This window comes from Oncorhynchus clarkii, chromosome 27, assembly GCF_045791955.1.
Source record: "Oncorhynchus clarkii lewisi isolate Uvic-CL-2024 chromosome 27, UVic_Ocla_1.0, whole genome shotgun sequence".
Lineage (NCBI taxonomy): Eukaryota > Metazoa > Chordata > Actinopteri > Salmoniformes > Salmonidae > Oncorhynchus > Oncorhynchus clarkii.
In genome coordinates this window covers 50,313,741-50,327,970 of record NC_092173.1, presented here as the reverse complement: position 1 = coordinate 50,327,970, position 14,230 = coordinate 50,313,741, and the positions used below count along the sequence as shown (strand labels likewise).

Here is a 14,230-nt window from a genome sequence, read left to right as displayed (position 1 = left end):
AATGACAAGGCTGGGGAATGTCTGTTGAATGACAAGGCTGGACATGGCTGGGGAATGTCTGTTGAATGGCATGGCTGGGGAATGTCTGTTAAATGACAAGGCTGGACATGGCTGGGGAATGTCTGTTTAATGACAAGGCTGGACATGGCTGGGGAATGTCTGTTGAATGACATGGCTGGACATGGCTGGGGAATGTCTGTTGAATGACAAGGCTGGACATGGCTGGGGAATGTCTGTTGAATGACAAGGCTGGACATGGCTGGGGAATGTCTGTTGAATGACATGGCTGGGGAATGTCTGTTTAATGACATGGCTGGACATGGCTGGGGAATGTCTGTTTAATGACATGGCTGGACATGGCTGGGGAATGTCTGTTGTTTTATAGCTCTCTTTCCTCTGTTACCGTGTTTTACAGGTCTAATGGGAGAATATGAGCCTAAAATCGAGGTGCATTTCCCCCTGTCTGTCCCGGCTGCCAGAGGAGTCACCGTGAGGCTGGAGTGTTTCGCCCTGGGGAAGTAAGTACAGAAGCATCCTTTATGGTGAAATTTAGGATTACAATTCCTAAAATTAATATAGTCCTGGAATTGGGAAGGAATAAACAGGAAATTTAGGAATTCATCAACCAGGATTTCTGGAAATCTTGGGAATTTTGGGACATGCGCCATAATTTTGCCACCCTGAGCAAAAACCACCAGTAGATCCACTTACACTGAAGAAAAAATACAAACGAAACATGTAACGATCCCAGACATGTTCCATACGTGTAAAAAGCTTCCATCCCTGTTAGTGACATTTCTCCTTTTGCAAGATAATCCATCCACCTGACAGGTGTGGCGTATCAAGAAGCTGATTAAACAGCATGATCATGAAACACTCTAAAATGTGCAGTTTTGTCACAAAACACAATGCCACATATGTCTAAACATTGGCATGCTGACTGCAGGAATGTCTCAGTGAATCTCATCTGCGTGCTCATCGTCCTCACCAGGGTCTTGACCTGACTGCAGTTTGTCGTTGTAAGTGTGAAAGATGGATCCGGCCAAGTTTAGGGCTGTGAAAGATGGAGCCGGCCAAGTTTAGGGCTGTGAAAGCTGGAGCCGGCCAAAGTTAGGGCTGTGAAAGATGGAGCCGGCCAAAGTTAGGGCTGTGAAAGATGGAGCCGGCCAAGGTTAGGGCTGTGAAAGATGGATCTGGCCAAGGTTACGGCTGTGAAAGATGGAAACAATTGTGTACGCTGCTAAAATGAGTGCCAGGCAGCCGCTGGTGGGCAGGTTTCAGACAGACGCAGACATACAAATGGTCATGACAACATGTTAGTTGGTTGAAGATGTTTTTCACCCTCTTGTTGACTTCTTAATGCAAAGCTTTAAGGGATGTTTTGCATAACAAGATACTTTTTAGTTTATAACCATAATCCTCTATCATCCCTACTTCATATTTTGGTTTAGAATTATTATTTGTATTGAATAATGTATGATGGAGTTCTATCTAGAGACAGCTTCTAATCTGACGCTAACACTAAAGGAATCTGGTAATTATTTACATTGCTTTCAAGGGGCTGCTATCTAAGTCAGTCATTTACAGTTAATTATCCACTTTAGAATAAGTCGTTACCAAAACCTATAGACATTGCGCTGACTGCATGCTTACTCTCCCATCTCCTCTGACCTCATCCTTACTCTCCCATCTCCTCTGACTGCATGCTTACTCTCCCATCTCCTCTGACTGCATGCTTACTCTCCCATCTCCTCTGACTACATCCTTACTCTCCCATCTCCTCTGACTACATCCTTACTCTCCCATGTCCTCTGACAACATCCTTACTCTCCCATCTCCTCTGACTACAGCCTTACTCTCCCATCTCCTCTGACTACATCCTTACTCTCCCATCTCCTCCTGACTACATCCTTACTCTCCCATCTCCTCTTACTACATCTTTACTCTCCCATCTCCTCCTCTGACTACATCCTTACTCTCCCATCTCCTCTGACTACATCCTTACTCTCCCATCTCCTCCTGACTACATCCTTACTCTCCCAACTCCTCTGACTACATCCTTACTCTCCCATCTCCTCCTCTGACTACATCCTTACTCTCCCATCTCCTCCTCTGACTACATCCTTACTCTCCCATCTCCTCTGACTACATCCTTACTCTCCCATCTCCTCTGACTACATCCTTACTCTCCCATCTCCTCTGACTACATCCTTACTCTCCCATCTCCTCTGACTACATCCTTACTCTCCCATGTCCTCTGACAACATCCTTACTCTCCCATCTCCACTGACTACATCCTTACGCTCCCATCTCCTCCTCTGACCTCATCCTTACTCTCCCATCTCCTCCTGACTACATCCTTACTCTCCCATCTCCTCTGACTGCATCCTTACTCTCCCATCTCCTCCTCTGACTACATCCTTACTCTCTCATCTCCTCCTGACTATATCCTTACTTTCCCATCTCCTCCTGACTACATCCTTACTCTCCCATCTCCTCTGACTACATCCTTACTCTCCCATGTCCTCTGACTACATCCTTACTCTCCCATGTCCTCTGACTACATCCTTACTCTCCCATGTCCTCTGACTACATCCTTACTCTCCCATCTCCACTGACTACATCCTTACGCTCCCATCTCCTCCTCTGACCTCATCCTTACTCTCCCATCTCCTCCTCTGACTACATCCTTACTCTCTCATCTCCTGCTGACTATATCCTTACTCTCCCATCTTCTCTGACTACATCCTTACTCTCCCATCTCCTCCTGACTATATCCTTACTCTCCCATCTCCTCTGACTGCATGCTTACTCTCCCATCTCCTCTGACTACATCCTTACTCTCCCATCTCCTCTGACTACATCCTTACTCTCCCATCTCCGCTGACTACATCCTTACTCTCCCATGTCCTCTGACTACATCCTTACTCTCCCATCTCCTCTGACTACATCCTTACTCTCCCTTCTCCTCTGACTACATCCTTACTCTCCCATCTCCTCTGACTACATCCTTACTCTCCCATCTCCTCTGACTACATCCTTACTCCCCCATCTCCTCCTGACTACATCCTTATTCTCCCATCTCCTCTTACTACATCTTTACTCTCCCATCTCCTCCTCTGACTACATCCTTACTCTCCCATCTCCTCTGACTATATCCTTACTCTCCCATCTCCTCCTGACTACATCCTTACTCTCCCATCTCCTCTGACTACATCCTTACTCTCCCATGTCCTCTGACTACATCCTTACTCTCCCATGTCCTCTGACTACATCCTTACTCTCCCATCTCCACTGACTACATCCTTACGCTCCCATCTCCTCCTCTGACCTCATCCTTACTCTCCCATCTCCTCTGACTACATCCTTACTCTCCCATGTCCTCTGACTACATCCTTACTCTCCCATGTCCTCTGACTACATCCTTACTCTCCCATCTCCACTGACTACATCCTTATGCTCCCATCTCCTCCTCTGACCTCATCCTTACTCTCCCATCTCCTCCTGACTACATCCTTACTCTCCCATCTCCTCTGACTGCATCCTTACTCTCCCATCTCCTCCTCTGACTACATCCTTACTCTCTCATCTCCTCCTGACTATATCCTTACTTTCCCATCTCCTCCTGACTACATCCTTACTCTCCCATCTCCTCTGACTACATCCTTACTCTCCCATCTCCTCTGACTACATCCTTACTCTCCCATCTCCTCTGACTACATCCTTACTCTCCCATGTCCTCTGACTACATCCTTACTCTCCCATGTCCTCTGACTACATCCTTACTCTCCCATCTCCACTGACTACATCCTTACGCTCCCATCTCCTCCTCTGACCTCATCCTTACTCTCCCATCTCCTCCTCTGACTACATCCTTACTCTCTCATCTCCTGCTGACTATATCCTTACTCTCCCATCTTCTCTGACTACATCCTTACTCTCCCATCTCCTCCTGACTATATCCTTACTCTCCCATCTCCTCTGACTGCATGCTTACTCTCCCATCTCCTCTGACTACATCCTTACTCTCCCATCTCCTCTGACTACATCCTTACTCTCCCATCTCCGCTGACTACATCCTTACTCTCCCATGTCCTCTGACTACATCCTTACTCTCCCATCTCCTCTGACTACATCCTTACTCTCCCTTCTCCTCTGACTACATCCTTACTCTCCCATCTCCTCTGACTACATCCTTACTCTCCCATCTCCTCTGACTACATCCTTACTCCCCCATCTCCTCCTGACTACATCCTTATTCTCCCATCTCCTCTTACTACATCTTTACTCTCCCATCTCCTCCTCTGACTACATCCTTACTCTCCCATCTCCTCTGACTATATCCTTACTCTCCCATCTCCTCATGACTACATCCTTACTCTCCCATCTCCTCTGACTACATCCTTACTCTCCCATGTCCTCTGACTACATCCTTACTCTCCCATGTCCTCTGACTACATCCTTACTCTCCCATCTCCACTGACTACATCCTTACGCTCCCATCTCCTCCTCTGACCTCATCCTTACTCTCCCATCTGCTCCTGACTACATCCTTACTCTCCCATCTCCTCTGACTGCATCCTTACTCTCCCATCTCCTCCTCTGACTACATCCTTACTCTCTCATCTCCTCCTGACTATATCCTTACTTTCCCATCTCCTCCTGACTACATCCTTACTCTCCCATCTCCTCTGACTACATCCTTACTCTCCCATCTCCTCCTGACTACATCCTTACTCTCTCATGTCCTCTGACTACATCCTTACTCTCCCATGTCCTCTGACTACATCCTTACTCTCCCATCTCCACTGACTACATCCTTACGCTCCCATCTCCTCCTCTGACCTCATCCTTACTCTCCCATCTCCTACTGAATGCATACTTACTCTCTCATCTCCTCCTCTGACTACATCCTTACTCTCTCATCTCCTGCTGACTATATCCTTACTCTCCCATCTCCTCTGACTACATCCTTACTCTCCCATCTCCTCCTGACTATATCCTTACTCTCCCATCTCCTCTGACTACATCCTTACTCTCCCATGTCCTCTGACTACATCCTTACTCTCCCATGTCCTCTGACTACATCCTTACTCTCCCATCTCCACTGACTACATCCTTATGCTCCCATCTCCTCCTCTGACCTCATCCTTACTCTCCCATCTCCTCTGACTACATCCTTACTCTCCCATCTCCTCTGACTGCATCCTTACTCTCCCATCTCCTCCTCTGACTACATCCTTACTCTCTCATCTCCTCCTGACTATATCCTTACTTTCCCATCTCCTCCTGACTACATCCTTACTCTCCCATCTCCTCTGACTACATCCTTACTCTCCCATCTCCTCTGACTACATCCTTACTCTCCCATCTCCTCTGACTACATCCTTACTCTCCCATGTCCTCTGACTACATCCTTACTCTCCCATGTCCTCTGACTACATCCTTACTCTCCCATCTCCACTGACTACATCCTTACGCTCCCATCTCCTCCTCTGACCTCATCCTTACTCTCCCATCTCCTACTGAATGCATACTTACTCTCTCATCTCCTCCTCTGACTACATCCTTACTCTCTCATCTCCTGCTGACTATATCCTTACTCTCCCATCTCCTCTGACTACATCCTTACTCTCCCATCTCCTCCTGACTATATCCTTACTCTCCCATCTCCTCCTGACTACATCCTTACTCTCCCATGTCCTCTGACTACATCCTTACTCTCCCATCTCTACTGACTACATCCTTACGCTCCCATCTCCTCCTCTGACCTCATCCTTACTCTCCCATCTGCTCCTGACTACATCCTTACTCTCCCATCTCCTCTGACTGCATCCTTACTCTCCCATCTCCTCCTCTGACTACATCCTTACTCTCTCATCTCCTCCTGACTATATCCTTACTTTCCCATCTCCTCCTGACTACATCCTTACTCTCCCATCTCCTCTGACTACATCCTTACTCTCCCATCTCCTCCTGACTACATCCTTACTCTCCCATGTCTCTGACTACATCCTTACTCTCCCATGTCCTCAGACTACATCCTTACTCTCCCATCTCCACTGACTACATCCTTACGCTCCCATCTCCTCCTCTGACCTCATCCTTACTCTCCCATCTCCTCCTGAATGCATACTTACTCTCCCATCTCCTCCTCTGACTACATCCTTACTCTCTCATCTCCTGCTGACTATATCCTTACTCTCCCATCTCCTCTGATTACATCCTTACTCTCCCATCTCCTCCTGACTATATCCTTACTCTCCCATCTCCTCTGACAACATCCTTACTCTCCCATCTCCTCTGACTATATCCTTTCTCTCCCATCTCCTCCTGACCTCATCCTTACCATCCCATCTCCTCCTGACTACATCCTTACTTTCCCGTCTCCTCTGACTGCATCCTTACTCTCCCAACTCCTCTGACTACATCCTTACTCTCCCATGTCCTCTGACTACATCCTTACTCTCCCATGTCCTCTGACTACATCATTACTCTCCCATCTCCACTGACTACATCCTTACTCTCCCATCTCCTCCTCTGACCTCATCCTTACTCTCCCATCTCCTCCTGACTACACCCTTACTCTCCCATCTCCTCTGACTGCATCCTTACTCTCCCATCTCCTCCTCTGACTACATCCTTACTCTCTCATCTCCTCCTGACTATATCCTTACTCTCCCATCTCTTCTCCTGACTACATCCTTACTCTCCCATCTCCTCTGACTACATCCTTACTCTCCCATCTCCTCCTGACTATATCCCTACTCTCCCATCTCCTCCTGACTACATCCTTACTCTCCCATCTCCCCTGACTACATCCTTACTCTCCCATCTCCTCTGACTACATCCTTACTCTCCCATCTTCTCCTGACTATATCCTTACTCTCCCTATATCCTCTGACTACATCCTTACTCTCCCATCTCTTCTGACTACATTATTACTCTACATCCATCTCCTCCTGTGACTACATCCTTACTCTCTCATCTCCTCTGACTACATTATTACTCTCCCATCTCCTCCTCTGACTACATCCTTACTCTCTCATCTCATCTGACTACATCCTTACTCTCCCATCTCCTCTGACTACATCCTTACTCTCCCATCTCCTCCTGACTATATCCTTACTCTCCCATCTCCTCTGACTACATCTTTACTCTCCCATCTCCTCCTCTGACTACATCCTTACTCTCCCATCTCTTCTGACTACATTATTACTCTCCCATCTCCTCCTCTGACTACATCCTTACTCTCTCATCTCCTCTGACTACATTATTACTCTCCCATCTCCTCCTCTGACTACATCCTTACTCTCCCATCTCCTCCTCTGACTACATCCTTACTCTCCCATCTCCTCCTGACTACATCCTTACTCTCCCATCTCCTATGACTATATCCTTTCTCTCCCATCTCCTCCTGACCTCATCCTTACTCTCCCATCTCCTCTGACTACATCCTTACTCTCCCATCTCCTCCTCTGACTGCATCCTTACTCTCCCATCTCCTCCTGACTACATCCTTACTCTCCCATCTCCTCTGACTATATCCTTTCTCTCCCATCTCCTCCTGACCTCATCCTTACCATCCCATCTCCTCCTGACTACATCCTTACTTTCCCGTCTCCTCTGACTGCATCCTTACTCTCCCAACTCCTCTGACTACATCCTTACTCTCCCATGTACTCTGACTACATCCTTACTCTCCCATGTCCTCTGACTACATCACTACTCTCCCATCTCCACTGACTACATCCTTACTCTCCCATCTCCTCCTCTGACCTCATCCTTACTCTCCCATCTCCTCCTGACTACACCCTTACTCTCCCATCTCCTCTGACTGCATCCTTACTCTCCCATCTCCTCCTCTGACTACATCCTTACTCTCTCATCTCCTCCTGACTATATCCTTACTCTCCCATCTCTTCTCCTGACTACATCCTTACTCTCCCATCTCCTCTGACTACATCCTTACTCTCCCATCTCCTCCTGACTATATCCCTACTCTCCCATCTCCTCCTGACTACATCCTTACTCTCCCATCTCCCCTGACTACATCCTTACTCTCCCATCTCCTCTGACTACATCCTTACTCTCCCATCTTCTCCTGACTATATCCTTACTCTCCCATATCCTCTGACTACATCCTTACTCTCCCATCTCTTCTGACTACATTATTACTCTCCCATCTCCTCCTGTGACTACATCCTTACTCTCTCATCTCCTCTGACTACATTATTACTCTCCCATCTCCTCCTCTGACTACATCCTTACTCTCTCATCTCATCTGACTACATCCTTACTCTCCCATCTCCTCTGACTACATCCTTACTCTCCCATCTCCTCCTGACTATATCCTTACTCTCCCATCTCCTCTGACTACATCTTTACTCTCCCATCTCCTCCTCTGACTACATCCTTACTCTCCCATCTCTTCTGACTACATTATTACTCTCCCATCTCCTCCTCTGACTACATCCTTACTCTCTCATCTCCTCTGACTACATTATTACTCTCCCATCTCCTCCTCTGACTACATCCTTACTCTCCCATCTCCTCCTCTGACTACATCCTTACTCTCCCATCTCCTCCTGACTACATCCTTACTCTCCCATCTCCTATGACTATATCCTTTCTCTCCCATCTCCTCCTGACCTCATCCTTACTCTCCCATCTCCTCTGACTACATCCTTACTCTCCCATCTCCTCCTCTGACTACATCCTTACTCTCTCATCTCCTCTGACTACATCCTTACTCTCTCATCTCCTCCTGACTATTTCCTTACTCTCCCATCTCCTCCTGATTACAACCTTACTCTCCCATATCCTCTGACTGCATCCTTACTCTCCCATCTCCTCTGACTACATCCTTACTCTCCCATCTCCTCTGACTACATCCTTACTCTCCCATCTCCTCTGACTACATCCTTACTCTCCCATCTCCTCTGACTGTCTCCTTACTCTCCCATCTCCTCTGACTGCCTCCTTACTCTCCCATGTCCTCCTGACTACATCCTTACTCTCCTATCTCCTCTGACTGCATCCTTACTCTCCCATCTCCTCCTGACTACATCCTTACTCTCCCATCTCCTCCCATGACTGTGTGCTTACTCTCCCATCTCCTCCCATGACTGCGTGCTTACTCAAACATTATGATTTTACCACTATGGGAGGTCAATGTCAGTGTGCTCAAGGAGACAACATGAGATTGGATTATAGAATTGAAGCAGCTTGGAACAAGTCCTTATTTCTGATGTAATATCTCAAGTATCAATACGTCTAGCTTCCAGCACTAGAACATTCTCACATACCTTGGTGTATGGACATGTAGAGTAGAAATGTCATGTCTGTACCCCTTATGTCATGTCTGTACCCCTTATGTCATGTCTGTACCCCTTATGTCATGTTTGTAAACGTTATGTAATGCCTGCACCTCTTTTTAATGTCTGTAACCCTTATGTCATGTCTGTACCTCTTTTTAATGTCTGTAACCCTTATGTCATGTCTGCACCTCTTTTTAATGTCTGTAACCCTTATGTCATGTCTGTATCTCTTTTTAATGTCTGTAAGCCTTATGTCATGTCTGTATCTCTTTTTAATGTCTGCAACCCTTATGTAATGTCTGTAACCCTTATGTCATGTCTGGAAGCTAGACGTATTGATACTGGAGATATTACATTAGAAATAAGGACTTGTTCCAAGCTGTTTCAATTCTATAATCCAATCTCTTGTTGTCCCCTTGAGTACACTGACATTGACCTCCCTTAGTGGTATAATCATAATGTTTGACAACCACTACACACTGTAAGGGTTACAGACATCACTTCACTACATTAGAGCAGACAGTAATCAGACATCACTTCACTCCATTAGAGCAGATAGTGTCAGACATCACTTCACTCCTTTAGAGCAGACAGTAATCAGACATCACTTCACTCCATTAGAGCAGACAGTAATCAGACATCACTTCACTCCATTAGAGCAGACAGTAATCAGACATCACTACACTCCATTAGAGCAGACAGTAATCAGAGATCACTTCACTCAATTAGAGCAGACAGTAATCAGACATCACTTCACTCCATTAGAGCAGACAGTAATCAGACATCACTTCACTCCATTAGAGCAGACAGTAATCAGACATCACTTCACTCCATTAGAGCAGACAGTAATCAGACATCACTTCACTCCATTAGAGCAGCAGTAATCATAGATCACTTCACTCCATTAGAGCAGACAGTAATCAGACATCACTTCACTCCATTAGAGCAGACAGTAATCAGACATCACTTCACTCCATTAGAGCAGTAATCAGACATCCCTACACTCCATTAGAGCAGACAGTAATCATAGATCACTTCACTCCATTAGAGCAGACAGTAATCAGACATCACTTCACTCCATTAGAGCAGATAGTGTCAGACATCACTTCATTAGAGCAGACAGTAATCAGACATCACTTCACTCCATTAGAGCAGACAGTAATCAGACATCACTTCACTCCATTAGAGCAGACAGTAATCAGACATCACTTCACTCCATTAGAGCAGACAGTAATCAGACATCACTTCACTCCATTAGAGCAGACAGTAATCAGACATCACTTCACTCCATTAGAGCAGACAGTAATCATAGATCACTTCACTCCATTAGAGCAGACAGTAATCAGACATCACTTCACTCCATTAGAGCAGACAGTAATCAGACATCACTTCACTCCATTAGAGCAGACAGTAATCAGACATCACTACACTCCATTAGAGCAGACAGTAATCAGAGATCACTTCACTCAATTAGAGCTGACAGTAATCAGACATCACTTTACTCCATTAGAGCAGACAGTAATCAGACATCACTTCACTCCATTAGAGCAGACAGTAATCAGACATCACTTCACTCCATTAGAGCAGACAGTAATCAGACATCACTTCACTCCATTAGAGCAGACAGTAATCATAGATCACTTCACTCCATTAGAGCAGACAGTAATCAGACATCACTTCACTCCATTAGAGCAGACAGTAATCAGACATCACTTCACTCCATTAGAGCAGACAGTAATCAGACATCCCTACACTCCATTAGAGCAGACAGTAATCAGAGATCACTTCACTCCACGTATAAAAATGTCCTTGTGAATTTTGAACAGATGAACATTCTACAAGTGATGTAACATCTGGGACGAGTGATGGATGATGTATGGGCCGAGTGATGGATGGTGGATGGGCTGAGTGATGGATGGGCCGAGTGATGGATGATGGATGGTTGATGGAGGATGGATGGTGGATGGGCCGAGTGATGGATGATTGATGATGAATGGTCCAAGTGATGGATGATGGATGGGCCGAGTGATGGATGATGGATGATGGATGATGGATGGGCCGAGTGATGGATGATGGATGGGCCGAGTGATGGATGATAGATGATGAATGGGCCGAGTGATGGATGATGGATGGGCCGAGTGATGGATGATGGATGATGAATGGGCCGAGTGATGGATGACGGATGGGGCGAGTGATGGATGATGGATGATGGATGGGCCGAGTGATGGATGGTGGATGATGGATGGGCCGAGTGATGGATGGTGGATGGGCCGAGGGATGGATGATGGATGGGCCGAGTGATGGATGATAGATGATGGATGGGCCGAGTGATGGATGATAGATGATGAATGGGCCGAGTGATGGATGATGGATGATGAATGGTCCGAGTGATGGATGATGGATGATGAATGGTCCGAGTGATGGATGATGGATGGGCCGAGTGATGGATGATGGATGATGGATGGGCCGAGTGATGGATGATGGAAAGGGCCGAGTGATGGATGATAGATGATGAATGGGCCGAGTGATGGATGATGGATGGGCCGAGTGATGGATGATAGCTGATGGAATGGCCGAGTTATGGATGATGGATGGGCCGAGTGATGGATGATGGATGATGGATGGACCGAGTGATGGATGATGGATGGGCCGAGTGATGGATGATGGATGGGCAGAGTGATGGATGATAGCTGATGGAATGGCCGAGTTATGGATGATGGATGATGGATGGGCCGAGTGATGGATGATGGATGGGAGCACCGGCGGTTTCCCTGGCTGTCACAGTTCCATCTTTCTGAGAGCTGTCAAATGAAGCTGTCATACACAGCTTCACATAGTTATATAGTATAGTATGATGTTCTCCTGCCACATGTTCAACCCGTCTATCGTGGAGAGAGCAGAGCAGTCACAAGGGCATAGAGGAGCATCAACAAACGGATGATGAACAGCCACACACACACACACTAATCATAGAAATCATGATGATTAGTTGGGCTGATAACCTGATCTGAATACATCATGTAGTCACAGACATGGTTCTCAGCTGGAGGTTGTTTGGGTAGAGAGAGACTCAGAGATACCCTGGACTATGACATCTCAGTTCAACCTGGACTATAACATCTCAGTTCACCCTGGACTATAACATCTCAGTTCACCCTGGACTATAACATCTCAGTTCACCCTGGACTATGACATCTCAGTTCACCCTGGACTATAACATCTCAGTTCACCCTGGACTATAACATCTCTGTTCACCCTGGACTATAACATCTCAGTTCACCCTGGACTATAACATCTCAGTTCACCCTGGACTATGACATCTCAGTTCACCCTGGACTATAACATCTTAGTTCACCCTGGACTATGACATCTCAGTTTACCCTGGACTATAACATCTCAGTTCACCCTGGAATATAACATCTCAGTTCACCCTGGACTATGACATATCAGTTCACCCTGGACTATAACATCTCAGTTCACCCTGGACAATAACATCTCAGTTCCCCCTGGACTATGACATCTCAGTTCACCCTGGACTATGACATCTCAGTTCACCCTGGACTATAACATCTCAGTTCACCCTGGACTATAACATCTCAGTTCACTCTGGACTATGACATCTCAGTTCACCCTGGACTATGACATCTCAGTTCACCCTGGACTATAACATCTCAGTTCACCCTGGACTATAACCACCCTGGACTATAACATCTCAGTTCACCCTGGACTATAACATCTCAGTTCACTCTGGACTATGACATCTCAGTTCACCCTGGACTATGACATCTCAGTTCACCCTGGACTATAACATCTCAGTTCACCCTGGACTATGACATCTCAGTTCACCCTGGACTATAACATCTCAGTTCACCCTGGACTATAACATCTCAGTTCACCCTGGACTATGACATCTCAGTTCTCCCTGGACTATAACATCTCAGTTCACCCTGGACTATAACATCTCATTTCACCCTGGACTATAACATCTCAGTTCACTCTGGACTATGACATCTCAGTTCACCCTGGACTATGACATCTCAGTTCACCCTGGACTATAACATCTCAGTTCACCCTGGACTATAACCACCCTGGACTATAACATCTCAGTTCACCCTGGACTATAACCACCCTGGACTATAACATCTCAGTTCACCCTGGACTATAACATCTCAGTTCACTCTGGACTATGACATATCAGTTCACCCTGGACTATAACCACCCTGGACTATAACATCTCAGTTCACCCTGGACTATAACATCTCAGTTCACTCTGGACTATAACATCTCAGTTCACCCTGGACTATAACCACCCTGGACTATAACATCTCAGTTCACCCTGGACTATAACCACCCTGGACTATAACATCTCAGTTCACCCTGGACTATAACATCTCAGTTCACTCTGGACTATGACATATCAGTTCACCCTGGACTATAACATCTCAGTTCACTCTGGACTATGACATCTCAGTTCACTCTGGACTATGACATCTCAGTTCACCCTGGACTATGACATCTCAGTTCACCCTGGACTATAACATCTCAGTTCACCCTGGACTATAACCACCCTGGACTATAACATCTCAGTTCACCCTGGACTATAACATCTCAGTTCACTCTGGACTATGACATCTCAGTTCACCCTGGACTATGACATCTCAGTTCACCCTGGACTATAACATCTCAGTTCACCCTGGACTATAACATCTCAGTTCACCCTGGATTATAACATCTCAGTTCACCCTGAACTATAACGTCTCAGTTCACCCTGGAATATAACCACCCAGGACTATAGCATCTCAGTTCACCCTGGACTATAACATCTCAGTTCCCCCTGGACTCAGTTCCCCCTGGACTATAACATTTCAGATCCCCCTGGACTATGACATCTCAGTTCACACTGGACTATA

At 46.4% G+C, this 14,230-nt stretch overlaps 1 protein-coding gene across 1 annotated transcript in view; it reads left to right on the top strand.

The window, feature by feature from the left end:
• The window catches only part of LOC139385502 (contactin-5-like), a 535,984-nt gene that overhangs the window by 318,777 nt on the left and 202,977 nt on the right, over positions 1-14,230 (top strand). Inside the window, exon 8 of the mRNA XM_071130610.1 lies at positions 416-518. Within this exon, the coding sequence (XP_070986711.1) occupies positions 416-518 (103 nt within the window). The remainder of the gene's footprint in view (positions 1-415; positions 519-14,230) is intronic.